This window comes from Rhamphochromis longiceps, linkage group LG9 (assembly GCF_057381845.1).
Source record: "Rhamphochromis longiceps isolate RC_006_pf linkage group LG9, R_longiceps_female_GT1.1, whole genome shotgun sequence".
Taxonomy (NCBI): domain Eukaryota; kingdom Metazoa; phylum Chordata; class Actinopteri; order Cichliformes; family Cichlidae; genus Rhamphochromis; species Rhamphochromis longiceps.
The window spans coordinates 7,252,949-7,270,574 of NC_140565.1; the positions used below are offsets into that span (position 1 = coordinate 7,252,949).

Below are 17,626 nucleotides of genomic sequence, written 5' to 3' on the forward strand. Positions count from 1 at the left end.
GCAGTATTAAGGAACCATTTATTCTAAGCTGGAACATACCAAAGTTATTATGGCAAGGTGTTGACAAATGACTAACCCATCCTTACTTTTTAAATTAGAATGATCTATTGAGTCTCTGTGAAAGGCTATTGATGGGGAGGATGTAAAGAGTGGGTGTTAATTACCCCATCACTTGAGCTCACTAAAAAAGCCTGTAATGAGTCCAGTGTGATGCCAGTACATGTGGCCCACTGTGACAGCAGGGTTCTAACATGCACTATTTTAAGGATCCTGTTTGCGCCTGCGTTTTTAAATTATATTTTTTGCTGCCTAATGGTCCTTCAGTTTTAAATAAAAACGAATATCTTTTTAGAATATATTTAAAATTAAATATAAGAACTTTTGAAGATTGAAAATGTATTCACTATTGTCATTTTGATTTTATTTGGGGGCTTTGAGCAACTAAATCATAATGTAATAACTACAGAACTTCGAATTTTTGAGGAGAATATCGTTAATTTGATAGAAATATTAGTAACTAACCCTGTTCACAATTAACAGATTTCGACAACTCTGATTTGCTTCTGGGAACGATTGACAGCGCTCCTTGGCATTCTAAACCAATGAGCGAGCAGAGAGGGCGGGCACAGCCATACTGTAATCAATCCTCTGGTCGAAGGCGTGAGCGGGAAGTGCTGGCTGTACTGTGTGCTTACACGCGCAGAGTGAGGAGCACAAACTAACAGTTGTGCTGTCCTCCACTGAAAAGTTCCACAGGTGAATAAAAAGGACATGGGGGACAGATTTGTGGTAGTCCCTGTTGGCGGTGGAGGGACGGTCCCCGTACAGGGGGCTCACTTGGACGCGGTTGCCGCTGACCCGGGACTCGACACCGGCGGCGGCAGCAGCAGCAGCGCCGACACGGGGCAGGAAAAAGAGCCACTTGAAGACTCCGTGTTCGAACCCCTGGACCCCGGCGCTGCGGTGCCTATCCTGGAGTACAACAGGGAGCCTAACAAGTATGGTAGGTGTGCTACAGACAGGCGCAGACTCCGTGTCCCACTTCTTATCTCACCTATCCACCTTTTAGAGGATTAGCTGTCGTGTTTCTCCCGGGCAGTGATCTAATAAAACCGAAGCAGACCTGCGGAACCTGTTCATATTAACCACAACAATCAAAACGTTATTGGTTTGTATCCTGGTGCCTCATATAGAGATTTTACTGGCATTAAAAGTTCCGTCAGACAGTTTGGAAGATTAAAACGACATCTCTGCTCACCTAATTGAAGCGCACATGAAGCAGACTGTATTTGTTTAGGTCCATGCGAATTTCCTCTCAGTCTTTTATCTGGAATTTAGTTTTTGTTAATAAATGTAAAGTAAAATAATAATAAAATAATAATAATAATAATAATAATATACAAGGTTTTGGCGCCATTTGTTTTTAAAATAAAGGGCAGAAAATAAATGGTCCATGGACAATGGTCCAAATATAGTTTTAATTTCACATAGTGCCAGCGATTTCCCAAATGTTCTTGGTTCACAGTATGTGTCTCTGAGCTGAACCACAATTTGGCTGCAGGCTTTATTCTCAAGCTTTGTTCATGCAAACAAGGTGCATCTATAGCAACAGGTGGGTGCTTAGAAGGTGCTAGAAGAATTGCCTGGCACTTAATGTACTCTGAGTTTATTTGTGTCCATAAGGGTCATCCTGCTTATGGCTATTTCATATGTGGCAATAGCTTTATTGTCATGTCTGATGTGTTTGGTTTCTTTTTTGTACCTGTTCATTTGAAGGACCAAAGTGTTTTGGGGTAAACAATGTTTAGACACCAGGAAGGAAAGGTAAATTTTAGTCTTATTAATTAAATATGGATGAAAAAATAAGATAAATCTCACAGTGCTAGTGGTGGTTACTGGGTGTGTACTCATGATGAATCATGGTGACAGAGGAGACTTTTACTATTGACGAAATAAGTTTAAGTTTTGTTAGGTCCAACAAAAGTATCCCACAGGCTCAGAGCCAGTATAAGATGCTGGACAGGTGACAAGTTTCTGGTCCTGTTAAAGCCTCTGTTGATTTAGAGCAGTGATTGACAAGTACTCATGTGATTCATTGTATAGTAACCGTAGGATATGTGGAAAGATGGGTTCAACTTGTGTGAAAAAAATAACCTATAAAACAAAACAGATTTTACAGGCAAAAAGTTGCTTGCCTTGATTCCAACCGGAGACACAAATTCGCTTTAGGGTAGTGTCAGAAGGACCATCTGACATAAAACTGCCAAATCAAACACACAGAGCAACCTGCTGTGCAGCAAAAAGCAGTGAAAAGTAGCGTTCATATGTTTTGAAAAGAAAATCTAATCTTGTAGAAAAAGATGCATAAATTTTGAAACTAAACAAGCAGTTTTCATTAGTATCAGTTTTTGCTGATTCCAGATTTATTTCTAAGACCTATAACTGACAATGTATACCAGCAAAAACCAGTGCTTCTTCAATGCACTATACTATTTTTGTAATAAAATCAATTTATAAATTATTAATTACAGTTATTAATTACAATTTTACAATTTCCTCCAAACTGTAGGAAGTTAGAGGAGCTGCTTTTCCTTACGTTTTACCTCTCATCCGGTGAAAGAAGCTTCTCAGATGAGAGGTGAAACGTCTTCAAGCAACCTAAAGAAGTCCAGACGCTTTTCTTTCCAAGCTCCTTAGACTGCTTTTGCTTAAACAACTCAAAATAAAGTGCTCTGCTAGGGAGGTATAACTAATAATTGAATCTGAGTTGGCGTACACCTCACTTTAAGGCTTCTTTTGTCTGCTCCCTTATTACCAAGGGTTGACCACCGTGTTTGATTTGGTCCTTCCCGACATAGCCTCAAAGGGATCTCCTTCCCAGGATCCAACAGGAGTCTTAAAACGTACGTTTACCTGACATGCAGTGCTGATAAGAAGTATTTTCCCTCTTCCTACTGTCACACTTAAATGTTTCAGATCATCAAGCTAATTTTAATATTAGACAAAGATAACGCAAGTAAATACAAAATGCAGTTTTTAAATGATGATTTCATTTATCGAGGGGAAAAACGTCCCTATGTGCTCCTGTGTAAAAAAGAAATTAACCCATGAACTTATTAATAACTTGTTGTGCCACTCTTGGCATCAAGAGCTGCAGAAAAGCATTCGTAATAGCTGACGATGAGTCTTTCACATCACTGTGGAGGAATTTTGGCTCACTCGTCTTTGCAGAATTGTTTGAATTCAACTATGTCATAGGTTGATTCTTTAAGGTCATGCCAAAGAATCTCAATCAAACTGAGTCAGAACTCTGACTAGCCCACTCCAAAACCTTTATATTAATTTATTTTCATAAGCCATTTAGAGGTGGAACTTTGTCTTCACTCACAATGAGGAGCCTACATGTTAATGACATGTTTGTGCACGGCTGTGAGTGTGCGCATGTTTTTTGTGTTTTTTTTCTCACGCCTGCAGTCACAGAACCTGCTGAGTCTTTAGCAATGTTGGTAGAAACACTAAAATACTCATTTGTAGCTTGATTTTGAGCATAGAAATATTTTTTAAATCAAACAGGTTGTAGTTTTGTAGGAAAAAAACCTCACCTCACTGGAGCAGTAGGTGTTTTTAACTGACAGCCAGCACTGAGCTGCAAAGCCATGAAAATGTGTTCAACCCGATTACCTCTTCTATAATACGATGACAAGTTGGGACTTGGCTATTCTGCTTTAATGCATAGATGGTATTTCATTCAAATTCAGATTGTTTTGCTAAGTAGAAGATGATGGGTGTGTTTGTGCATGTGAGATATCATGCGAGGGTGCATTATTGGGGCTTGTTGCACTTTCAAAAATTTTAATCTCCCAAAAATTTGTAACATGACTCCGGAGAACAACCAAAGAGCATTTGCCGCCTCTGTGGGCACATGCAACTGGGCGGGCAAAGAATGTGGCTGTCAAATGATGTCATAAGTTACATGCCGCTCCAATGAATATGCTGCTATAAAATCTGAGGATGTTTTTTGTTTGTTTTTTCTTTTTTTGCGGTGGGGGTTGTAAAAATACCTACTTCATTAATATCACTGGCTGGAAATTGTGACGGGAATAGTAATGAAAAAGTCTTGTACTTGCATTTTAATTGATTTGAATGCCTTTAACCCTTCGTTGAAAAAGATCCACACTGACCGAACAGATTTATTTTGTAATTTTGGCTGCGAAATTCTCTCCAGCCAAATATAGTTGAGGAGTTATGCTAATGTGAAGCGCACATGGAAAAATCTAGGCCCTGTAAATTCTTTGTGCTTGTTTTGTCTCTATCACAAATACTTACGGGGTTGCAGCCATGTGAAGAGTGCTTGCACAATGGGCCCAGTGATGGTTTTAAAAAGAGAAAAAGTGGACAAACCTACGCCAGAAACTTGCTGAGATGGATTATAGATATTAACGACCCTCTGTATAATGAAGACTCTACTTTAGGAGTTATTTATCACTGAAGCATCTTATTAGGTACTGACTTCAGTTCGATTTCAATTTCCGCACTTCATTCATCTGTGACACTCGGTTTACTGCAATCAGTGGAAAGTTGTTTGTTTTGGTATAATCTGTTTACAGATCTATAGGGGCCTCTGTTTAATTGAATTCCCTATGATAAAGTTAGCGGTAGCAGATAATAGATTTAATTATGTTTACATGATCAATGGTTAGCCATTTTCCACTAAAGAGGCACTGCACAGATAAACTTGTATGTATCAGCATGCTCAATGGGAAGGTTCCTCTTTTAGTTACATACCACACAGTAAAACAGAGACCAGATGCAGGCTCTGAATAAAGCTGACTGCATATTACAAGTTGTGACTTTTAATTTGTTAATAAAGGAGGCTTTATTTGATGGTGGAATGTACTTTTCCAAAGGTCAAACGCAATTTGAACACATTTGACAGTTTAGTGGAACTGGAGCACTGTGTTTTCCACGACTCAAGGTTGCAAAACAATGTTAAGTAAAGTCTCTTGTAAAGAGGAAGCAGCGGTTATGAAGAAATATAAATGATGGCAAAAAACCGTTTTGTTGTGTGAATGATAGTGTCTATGTGTTACACTGCCTTGGGCTCCTCTTAAAACACTTTAGTCTAAAAATGCACTTGTGACTTGGTCGTTGTTCAGATTTTAGGCCGTGCGAGAGTGGGAAAAGGCCATAGTGACTGCTAATGACATTAAGCAGTTTGTGGGTGTGACCTCACGGCTTGCCTCAGATGCTGAGGATGATTAAGATTGTGTTTGGATTTATGAGAGATTAACCAGGCATTGAAATATAAATGAGGTTCTAGAGTCTTCAGAAGGTGTCAGATTCACATCAGGCTGAGAGACTGTTAAGCTCTCATCTCTGTGATTGTTTCTGCTGCCTGAGATTCTTTATGGAGAATCAGCAAAAGTAATCTGCATGAATTTGTTAGCTGGTTATGATTTTTTTAAGGTCCAATCTCAGAAGCTACCCCTATAATATCAGATATAAGTAAGTAAGTTAATGTCTCATTAAGTGCACCAAATGTTAAATTGAAAAAATAACATTATTTATATAACATTAATAATATTCCTGTTGTGATTTGCTTTTATATTTATTCACCTTTGTAACATTTACCCACTCTGCACTTTACTTTGAGCCAAGTTACATGACACAATATCAAAGTTGGGGAAAAATAAACAGTGAAAGCATTTAAAGGGAAACAAATTATTAAATTTAAAACGAATGACGTTTAAAAAATAAAAAATATCTAGATGTGAGATAGAAATTAAATACCACTCTAGACACACTTTGCATTTGTTTTTAAATCTTTTGTGGTGTATTTAAAAGAATGTGAAAATATTTACTACTCAGTTATTTATTTCATTTTTGACAGTTTCAGTCTTACTCATTTTACATGCTGTTTGGATCTCTGCGACGCAGCTATCTCCACAGTGTTTATCCAGACTCTTCGCTCACGTTGCCTTTTATCCCATCGGTGAGTGGACTACGTGACTTTCATGGATCAAACCCACAGTTTCTCCATCCCCTGAAATGGGCTGCGTCTGTGGCTGCTCTGTTCTCCACCTCACTAAGCATGACTTTATACAAGCCAGAAATCTGGATTTTTTTTTATTCCTGACTGAGACTTGGCAGCAGTCCGCATACCACACATCCCTTATTGAACTTTGTCCGAGGGGGTACTCTTTTATCAGCCAGCCTCGGATGCTGGGTTGTAGAGGAGGTCTTGCTGTTGTGTTTTCAAATCGGTTTTCATGTTGTTTGTTTAAAATTGGATAGTTTTTATCGCTTGAGCTGCGGGGGAAAGGATCCTTTTTATTGTGCTGTAGTGTACCGTCCACCTGGTCCAAACAGCACATTCTTAAAGGAATTTAGTAACTGTTTATCATACACCCTGAAACTGTCTAGACTGGTCGTATTTGGGGATTTTAACGTGCACATTGATGATGACTCTGAGCTCTTTGCTAGGAGCTTTATGAGTGTCATAGACATTTTTAATTTATCCAGCATGTGTCTGGCCCTACTCACGCCAAAGGGCACACTTTGGACCTCGGTTTTACTTTGGATCTGAATGTTGATTCTGTTTGTTCTGAGGACATTTTTATTTCTAACCACCACTGTTATTTTTCATTGATCTGTAACTGTGACACAGTTTTCAGCCCCCCATTCCATGAGGTCTGCCTCCTCTGCAGGCATGCTTTCTGAGGATTTTAATTTGTTTTTCTCCCCTTAAAATGATGTAGATATCTTAACAGATCATTTTAATTAACATTACCTTTCTATATTAGACTATATCTGTTGTTTTAAATAGAGATGGGTGCCAGTTTTACAGTCATCACCATAGATAAATTATGATATATGCCATTTTTCTGCATGATAAAACGTTCCTGCAGAAAAATGGAACATCTGTGGAGGAAAACCCATTTAAAAAGGCACTTATTACACCTAAAGGATCTTTTAGTTCCTTTAATAACTCAGTGAAGTAAGCAAGGGTTGCATATTTTTCTAACCTGGTGTTAAATAGCAGTTGTTATTCAACATTGTTAGTGGCATCATTACTCCTGCTCCACCTACTATGTCCTGAAATGAGGACTGTCAGCGTTTTCTTTCCTTTTTTTGTTAATAAGGTCAGAAATGTAAGAAATAATATCTCTTCTTCAGCATCTGTGTTGTTGTTGTTGTTCCCACACCAGCTCGGCCTGTTATCTTACAATAGACAGCTTTGCACCAGTAACTTTACGTGAGCTGGCGAAGCTTATTGGTACGATGAAAGCCTGTTTGTGCTCTCTGGACATTTTTGTACCTTGTACCTTTAAGGACATCTATTATCCCTGCTATGCAGATGATATTCAGCTGTACACCTCGTTTCACCCAAGTTCCTAGACACTATTAAACGGTGGATGGCAGACATTTTTCTTTAATTAAATCAAGAATAAATGGAAATAATTGTGTTTGCACCAGAAAGGAGATGCTTGGACATCTTGGTTCTTTGGCAAAATCCTCTGTTAGGAACTCTGGCATAACCTTTGATTCTGGTTTTACTTTGGATGCACATGTCAAGTTTCTGGTTCATCATTTGAGAAGTACTGCCAAACTAAGCTCCGTTGTGTCACGTGCTGAACTGGAAATGATTATTCATGCTTTTGTTTCTTCATGATTGGATTACTGCAATGCACTATAAATTTGTCTTGGAAAAACATCCCAGAACAGTTCCAAGTTCTTCAAAATGCTACTGCCAGGCTTCTGACAAAATCCCCCAAAATGTGACTCATATCTTAATGCAGCTACACTGGCTTTCGGTTCATTTCAAAGTACAATTTGAGAGTATTTTGCTGACTTGGACAGCTTTTCAATGACAGGCAACATACATTATCATCAAGATAAGGAACTTCTTCGATTACGCTGTTAAGTGCCAGGAGGATTGGCGTGATTTATAAATCGAGGAAACCAAACAACCTCTACCTAAGCAGATGGCACTACACAGAAGAGCTACCTCGTCAGGGCAGGACTCCGCAGTCTGTTTACACTTACAGGCCAGTCGACACTCTTTCAATGATGATGATGTACACATCCAGGACAAGGAGGAATGCTGGTTTGAGCGCGGAGTCAAGGAGGCCATTTACGTGAAAGCGAGGAGGGGGCCTCAGGCTACATCTTTCACCATCTTACAGTGCTGTGATTGCAGCCATTCCCCAACTCTCTGTGAATGGTACTCATGACCATTGATCAATGGTCCCTTATTAGTGGTCAAGACAATTTTCTTATTAATGATCCAGAAAATGTTTCACCAGTGGTGCTAGTTTCAGTCATTATGCAAATGTACTGTTCATAAGGCTGGAAACCTGCAGTCAGCTGAGACTGAAGAAGTCACTTGCAGATTAGTGACAAAACATTTCTCCCGCTGAAAATGCTACTTCCAGATGATTTAACTTTTTGGGAAAAACATTTATGTATTTTTTAGGTGGAGGGTTTGTATATTACAGCTACAGCTAATAATTACATTGTGTGTAGAGAATGAGTGGGACAGAACTGGTAAATGAACGTCCTCAGAATGTCATTCCAGAGGCTCACTTGCTCTCTCTCTCTCTCTCTCTGTGGGTGTGTGTTCATGTTCAAGAAGGCATGCACCTTTGGTGTCATGTGCTGCCCTCATCTTTATTTGGAACCCAGCAGTCAGCACCAACTGGGCCCTGGCATCCACTATATCTGCTCCTGCTCTTGTGTGGCCTTGTTCAGTCTCACATATTTGTTCTACTTGCTCCCTATTTACACTGCTGTTTACACGCAACACTCACAGGGCGATGTATGTGTCTGAGGTGGGGGTGGGGGTTACATCGGTCAGACAGAGGGTGTTTCAGAAGACTCTCTCCTTTGGGTCACAGTTTAGCTCAATCTTTACATTTTTATCAGGTAATTTTATTTTGAATTGGGCATTTGTCCTCAGGTCATTATCTACATTATCATAACACTTTACAGTGCAGTTACCACCAAAGCAATAATGGAATCTTACTTGTGCAGTTAGTAAATTTGGATGAGTGGTCAATGGGTTCTATCGGTGTCATTTTCAGGTGCAAATCTATTCCAAACTACAAGGCACAAAGGGTCTTATAGAAACAAAAAAAATGTGACAAACTTAAAAAAAATACTATAAATTCCTGCTCTGACATCACTGCAAGTTTGACCGTTTTTACTAACTAGGGTTTCTCTTTTGTTTTTGTTTTTCATCTGTTACAAAATTGAAGTTAAAGATAACTTAACACGGGTGTTTCTTTTCTATGTCAGTAGGTTGTAGCAATAGTTGTTTTAGCATGGGATGGTATGATATACTATCATACTTTTTTACATGCACAGCTGTGGTTAAAAATTTACATACAGTCATCACAGGCATGAAAAAAAACAGTGTATATCTACAGGTTCAGTATATTTTCACCTGTTATTTCAGAGTTTTGATAGACAAAGTATTTACTGTACTTGTATGTAGACACACATAACCACATAAAAAAAGTCCACCCTGTCCCTTTTTAAAAGCACCCTGTTAAGCAGCAGTGCCAGAGGGGGCGGTAGTGGGGTCATTACCCTTGCCCTGGCAAACCCACGCCATAGGACAATGAGTGACGTTACATGTTGCAGTGTCCCTTCAACTTGTGATTTCTTGATTTTTGTAAGCCAGCACATAGCGTAGCCGAGTCTAAGACACAAGTTAACTATTGTGAAAAAGAAAGTAAGAAACTCAGCAATTTCTTTGCTTCCAGTTTTGACTCCTTCTCCTCCTGTACCAGTGCTGGTGTGGAGGTTCTGTCTGAGTGGGGACACCCATCATTCAGGAGAATATTGCAGGGGCTATCCAAGGCCTAGACACTGGCAGAAATGGTCCGGAGCAAAAATGACCAATGTGGGGTCCTAACCAGAGTCCCAATCACTGTAGTATGGAATTCTGACTCATGAGCATTATGTGTGATGTGGTACATGTTTCATGCTGGATGCCCTTCATCAAGCAATCCTCCTTGTTTTAATTTTTAAAATTTATTTTTTGGAGGGGGGGCTTGGGGCCAGCACTAGGAAAGAGGAAAGATAGCTCCTCATATTTTGTGACTTACACCAAAATCTAGATTAAGAAGTCACTAAATGTGCATAGTATCTCTTAGGCAATGCACCAAACTGAAAATGGAAGTAAGCAAGTGAAACTTTACCAGTCACCTCCAAAGCACTGCTCATACCAGTGCAGTTTGTTTTATTTTAACACACGATGAAAGTGGTCTGGTTAATAATGCTAACAGTCTTTCAGCACCAGAAAACCACTGCTGCTGAACAGATGTGATGGGAAAAACTACATCATGTGTTTTCCCCTAGACATTCTCTACATTTGGGGTTGATAGTCAGGGGTTTTTCCACCTCTTGTATGTGTAAAACTAAGTAAGGCATTTACTGTGAGTCATTTTGGCCTTTTTGCCTTTCCTATCACGGTAAATATTGTTGTAGAGCAACATGAAGCCAAATGAGGCCCCTAGAAAGCAAAATACATGTTTAAAATTATGTCCAGAGAGAGTGAAGACATAAGATGATGACACTTAAACATATTAGCATTATCCCATCCAGTGAAATCATCCAAAATAAAGAAAATAACAACTTTTAAAATGACCAAATATGTTTATTCAACAATAATATTAAAACAAACCCAATACAAATACTGCTTTATTTACTGAATAGAGCAGTTGATAAAACTTCAAAACAGAAGAGCTTTGTTTCCATAAAAAGCTGTGTTAAATTTCTGTTTGTGCTATTGTGTCTACCTTGGGTATATGTAAGGAGAAAATGCAGCTGGGCACAGTCAGTACAGTTACTTGGTTATGGCATCAGTGGATATCAGATGTCAGAAATGTGTAGAGAGAGACATTGCGTGAGTATCATGTTCCGCCTGTCTCTGAATTAGGAGTCCTATTATAACCTCCTTAACCGTCAAAGGAGCTTGCAAAGAAAAGCGTCTGGACTTCTTTAAGTTGCTTGAAGACGTTTCACCTCTCATCCAAGAAGCTTCTTCAGTTCTAAGGTCAAATGGTGGGGTGAGCTCATTGTGAGCAGTCCATCTGCATCTAAAGGATAAAGGTCACTCTTTCGAGGATGCCAATGTTCACATTTTGGACAGAGAGGACAGATGGTTTGAAAGAGGAGTGAAAGAAGCCATCTACCGGTATGTCCACTGTGAGCGACCATCTTTGAACAGAGGCGGTGGTTTAAGACACCAACTCTCTGCCATCTATAATCCAGTTTTGAGATCCCTCCCCAGACGCCTTAACGGCCACTCACATCCTGGGCCATCTGACCTCAGGAAATCGCATGATAAAGTGGGGCCAGGTTTCACAATGAGCTCACCCGAAACCCTGGCTGATTGGGACCCACACCCGTTTTCACACCTTGGCTCAGGCGATTAGAAGATCATCAGGGGGTCCTTTTGTCCCTCTTTGGGGGGATATTCCCACTGGGTTTAAATCTGGGACTCTCCGCCATTTGACCTTAGAACTGAAGAAGCTTCTCGGATGAGAGGTGAAACGTCTTCAAGCAACTTAAAGAAGTCCAGACACTTTTCTTTGCAAGCTCCTTTGACTACGATGACCTGGATGACTGAGAACCCTCACAGACAACCTCCTTAACCCCACCCCAGCCTAAATGACTACAGTCCTGTAAAACTCCAGGGATGAGACTGATGCAGTGCAAGCTTCAATCCTTCCAAACTCTCTCATGACATGGGCTGAGCTGTCTGCTGAAAAAAGGAACTGAGATAGCAAAAAACTTGAGTCAACTTCTGTTTTTGCTGATCTTACTCATTGCCCCAAGACAGGTTTTTTTTCTTTCTTCTTTTTTTTTTGGTTATGTTTTCTGTTCTTATTATGTTATGTTGGGGTGGCTGTAGCTCAGGTGGCAGAGCAGGTCAGCTACTAACCAGAAGATTGGTGGTTTGGCTGCTCCAGTCTGCATGCAAAATATCCTTGGGCAAGATACTAACCCCATATTGCTCTCCGATGCACCCATCGAAGTGTGAATGTGTATGAATTTTAGATAGAGCGCTTAGAATAAGTGCTTGTGTGAATGGGTGTGATTGGTTGAATTAGATATATAAAGTACTTTAAGTGCTCAGACAGAGTAGAAAAGCGCTATATAAAAACCTGTCCATGTTGTTTGAATTTTTGTCAGACTCACAAATGCAGACACATACAATCTGATTATTAACACACTTGTATGGAGATGCTTTTGTTGTAAACATGTAAAGTACAGAATTGGATAAAATTAAGCAAAATTTCTCAAAATAAAAACAGTTTTCAGATCACACAGTTACAAAGTCCTTCACAGTTTGAAACGATACATACACATACAATACATAACCAGGGCTGCACATAAGCACATAAGCATTCGCTGTCAAAATAAAAGACGCGCACGGGATAAGAAGTTGGAACACGCGTTTGCGTACATAAGATGTTCCCGGAAATTCTGAGAATACGCACTTCTTTTGCGCGTAATTGCTTACGAAGCTTGCTTCTTGCTTCTTCGACATCTTTAAGAGTTTTGAACAAATGTCTGTACTCCTCCAGAACACTTATGTGCAGCCCTGAATATAATAGTATCCCTTGAGTTAATAAGTTCATTCAAAACTTTTACAAGTGTACAGGGAGTGCAGAATTATTAGGCAAGTTGTATTTTTGAGGAATAATTTTATTATTGAACAACAACCATGTTCTCAATGAACCCAAAAAACTCATTAATATCAAAGCTGAATGTTTTTGGAAGTAGTTTTTAGTTTGTTTTTAGTTTTAGCTATATATCTGTGTGTGCAGGTGACTATTACTGTGCATAATTATTAGGCAACTTAACAAAAAACAATATATACCCATTTCAATTATTTATTTTTACCAGTGAAACCAATATAACATCTCCACATTCACAAATATACATTTCTGACATTCAAAAACAAAACAAAAACAAATCAGCGACCAATATAGCCACCTTTCTTTGCAAGGACACTCAAAAGCCTGCCATCCATGGATTCTGTCAGTGTTTTGATCTGTTCACCATCAACATTGCGTGCAGCAGCAACCACAGCCACTGACACTGTTCAGAGAGGTGTACTGTTTTCCCTCCTTGTAAATCTCACATTTGATGATGGACCAGAGGTTCTCAATGGGGTTCAGATCAGGTGAACAAGGTGGCCATGTCATTAGTTTTTCTTCTTTTATACCCTTTCTTGCCAGCCACGCTGTGGAGTACTTGGACGCGTGTGATGGAGCATTGTCCTGCATGAAAATCATGTTTTTCTTGAAGGATGCAGACTTCTTCCTGTACCACTGCTTGAAGAAGGTGTCTTCCAGAAACTGGCAGTAGGACTGGGAGTTGAGCTTGACTCCATCCTCAACCCGAAAAGGCCCCACAAGCTCATCTTTGATGATACCAGCCCAAACCAGTACTCCACCTCCACCTTGCTGGCGTCTGAGTCGGACTGGCGCTCTCTGCCCTTTACCAATCCAGCCACGGGCCCATCCATCTGGCCCATCAAGACTCACTCTCATTTCATCAGTCCATAAAACCTTAGAAAAACCAGTCTTGAGATATTTCTTGGCCCAGTCTTGACGTTTCAGCTTGTGTGTCTTGTTCAGTGGTGGTCGTCTTTCAGCCTTTCTTACCTTGGCCATGTCTCTGAGTATTGCACACCTTGTGCTTTTGGGCACTCCAGTGATGTTGCAGCTCTGAAATATGGCCAAACTGGTGGCAAGTGGCATCTTGGCAGCTGCACGCTTGACTTTTCTCAGTTCATGGGCAGTTATTTTGCGCCTTGGTTTTTCCACACGCTTCTTGCGACCCTGTTGACTATTTTGAATGAAACGCTTGATTGTTCGATGATCACGCTTCAGAAGCTTTGCAATTTTGAGACTGCTGCATCCCTCTGCAAGATATCTCACTATTTCTGACTTTTCTGAGCCTGTCAAGTCCTTCTTTTGACCCATTTTGCCAAAGGAAAGGACGCTGCCTAATAATTATGCACACCTGATATAGGGTGTTGATGTCATTAGACCACACCCCTTCTCATTACAGAGATGCATATCACCTAATATGCTTAATTGGTAGTAGGCTTTCGAGCCTATACAGCTTGGAGTAAGACAACATGCATGAAGAGGATGATGTGGACAAAATACTCATTTGCCTAATAATTCTGCACTCCCTGTAAATTGTTTGCTATTCTGTCCCTTGAAATAAGATTTAAACACTTTTAGTCTGGAGCTGCTGGGAAAAACAGCTTTTTTCCCCTGCACCTGTTGGAGTGAGGTTAGGCTTTTTATTAAAAGGCTGCACTACAGTGTGTTTATGAGAAAGTGTGGATCATTATATATCTGGGATGTCTTGATTGAGTATTCATTTTGAGGTCATGACACCATTTCAGTTGCAGTCCTGTCCAGCGTTAGTGTTGACGATCATTCCCCAAAGCAGTCAAATGAGTGGACTGTTATTGAATTGGGTGAAGGCCAGATACTAACTGCTGCACTGTCATTCTCCTAGCTGCAGTTTTAAATTCAGTGTTTTCTCAACTATTGTAAGGCATTCCTGTCCTGAAGTAGCAAAGCAGCCCCGAACCACGATGCTCCCTCCACTGTGCTTCACAATTGGGATGAGATTTTGACTCTTTCAAGTGTAATGTACATTTAGATATTCACTGACTGCAATTTTCTTGTGCAATATTTGGCCCATACAAGCACATACAAACAAATATCAACTGTTTTTTAAAAATGCTAAATATTAGTTTAATAATTAAAATAAATTATTAATTTCCCCCAAATTTGAAGTACATTTCAGGATTTATTTGCAATTTCTTTTTCAATTCAAGTGTTCATTGTGTTATAATATCACCAGATAACAGGATCTTAATCATTTTCATTTTTATTTTTATTTTTACCCGTTTCCATAATCTTCCTTGTAACTGCTTTGATCATTTTTGCTGTTCCAAATCTCATACTGATGATGCTGACTTATGGTTACTATTAGCTTTAGCCATGTTCTTTTTGTTAGCTTCTTTCAAATCTCATATGTTCAGCTGGATGAAGATGAACATTAGCTTTGTTGCGTGGTGGTCCCTCCATGCTTTATTTTGGGGAACTTTGTGTCTTCAATAACAGTGAGAAATTTCACACTAATGACATGTTTGCATGTGGCTATGAGTGTGCGAGTCAGTATTTGCCTGCATCTCTGTGCGTATGTTGTGTGCACATGAAACAGACCGGCCTGTAATCAGATATTTGGGAGAATGACCAGTCACTGGTCCTGGCTGAAAACACTGGAAATTGGCTGTTCTGTTCCCTGGTTACTGGATCAGTTCATGTCTACTAGTAGAGATGTGGAGGACACTGTCATTTAGAGGAAAGGTCTGATTCCCAACACATGCTTTAGTGTCATTTAAGTGGAACTCTTGACCCCAAGTAACTTTTGGAGAGGCCTACAGGTTCACATCCTGTACAGCCTGGACTTTGAGTGATTGCTCAAGGTTCAATAAAGACAGTAAAACAAAACGACTGATTGTGTGTTCTCAGTTCATTCAGATTGTGTTTGTCTGTAATTGTAACTTGAATTAAAATGTTGTTGATATTTAATGCAGAAATTTACTCCTGCAACTGTAAGATTATAGCATTTTTGTACTATTGTTTACAAATGAATTGTATTCAATGTTATATAATTAATTAATGGATTTTTTTTCTCGTAACGATTTAGATAGCGATTTTAATAGTACTCTCTGGACGCACATAACAAAATCCACCTACCAGCACTCCTAAAGATCACTGATTTTCACAGTTTTTCAGAACATTTCCTGGGCTTGGAAGTTTGCCCTTTGGCCAAAATAAATACTTAAAAACTGGAGAGACTAGAATTGGTACCATAACCTTCAACAGTTTATGATGAAGTTAAATAATGCAAAGTGGTCTTTTATTTTTCCTGTAAGGCAGATATTTTGTGTCTTTAACTTCTTGTATTATCATTTTATGCAAGTAGACTGAAGTGAAGTAGATTTTTCAGTATTGTTTCCTTGCCACAGATGTAAGTTCACATACAGTACCAGACAAATGTCACTAAAATGTTTCAGAAGGGAACCCAAGTGGTACACTCGCACTTTCATAATTACATTTAGGAACGTAAGACTTTGTATGTCTGGAATTCTCACATTTCTTTTCTCCACTTGCCAGTGTGGACCTGATTGTGCAACTAATACTGCTTCTTGGGTTTTTGGACATGAACACATATTCTTTTCCTTTTTTGTGTCTGTTGGAGGCGATGTTTTCATCAGTAATCATCTGGGGAAACTAGTGAAAATGAACTAGTGAAAACAGAAGGAACTAAAAAACTGGTTTTCCGCTTAACTGGAGGATAAAAAGTAAATTCCATTTGGCTTTCTGCCATTTTGTTAGGATTTTGTTTTATTAGTATGAATTTACGTACATTAGCAGGTTTTGTCTGTAACCTCTGGACTCTGTAGGTCAAAAGTGATGCACGTTTGAGAGAAGGAAGTAATGGAAAGGGAGATGATGTGTGAAAAAGCATGTGATCTGAACTCACATGATATGATAAAGAGATTCCATCTGAGCCTGCAAGACACCACAGTTTCCTTTATTGACTTTATTGAATATCCCTGTATCCGTACACTACAAAGTTTTTGCATCTCTGTGTATGGAGAGAAGCTGTTGAACAGATTAAGTGAAGAACTGCAGCAATATCTCTGCATGACTTGGTTTAAAAAGAGGTACAAAAATATGTACAGGGAGGAGGTAGGGCTTTGACCGGGTCTTGTCACACACTATTTTCACACCAGGGATGTGTATATGTGTTTGGGTGCACAAGTTTGTTTATGTTTATATATCTGTAAATTTGTATGTCTTTTGACGTGTTACAGTACTAGGGTTATTAAAGCAAATACATGTAACAAATTTCTGAAGTGATAGGGCATAAACAGGAAGAAAAAGTGTTGACTGTTAGTTACCAAATAGTGTAAGAGGTGGGATTATGTATATAGCTTATGCTTCTTCCTACTCTTTTTTTCAACATGTAAGTTAATTATGATTTTTATTATTGTTTTGTTTTCCTGTTGTTTTGATTTGTTTGTTCGTGTCTCTTTATTCTCGGTTGTTGTTCTTATACTATACACTTATACATGTTCAAAATAAAGATACAATACACAAATACACAGTTTTACACTGAGTTCACTTTTCTCCTTTGCCCACCAGAGGGCAGTGTAATATATTGGTTGGGCAGACAGGCTATGTGGTAAACGTGAGATAATGTGAGGTGTGTTAGTGTTATTTTTCATTGTAGTTGAAATAATAACATTTATTCATTTCAAAATACTCTATTTGAATTTAATCGCAGTAAAATTAAATGCAATTTTAATGAAATCGCAGAACCTGAGCTTAACCAAGTTTTAGCAAAGTAAATAATAGTTCAGATTTGTTCTTTGTTGCTTTTGTATCAAATCTATTAAATACATTTCTCGGTATTTTCCTTTATATAATGATTTTACAACTTCAGGCTACCAAACATCTCTAGATTCTTATATAAAACAGAGGCTTAAAACTTGACAAAGAAAGAG

General features: G+C 39.0%; 1 protein-coding gene across 4 annotated transcripts in view; it reads left to right on the plus strand.

The window, feature by feature from the left end:
* Positions 1–656: 656 nt before the first annotated feature.
* slc12a7b (solute carrier family 12 member 7b) overlaps positions 657–17,626 on the plus strand; it is an 81,228-nt gene continuing 64,258 nt past the window's right edge. For 2 of the 4 annotated variants that reach the window (XM_085418086.1, XM_085418087.1), the window contains exon 1: positions 657–1,003. In XM_085418086.1, the coding sequence (XP_085274212.1) occupies positions 772–1,003 (232 nt within the window). In that variant the 5' untranslated portion in view covers positions 657–771. The remainder of the gene's footprint in view (positions 1,004–17,626) is intronic. The other 2 variants (XM_085418088.1, XM_085418090.1) reach the window with 1 other exon arrangement.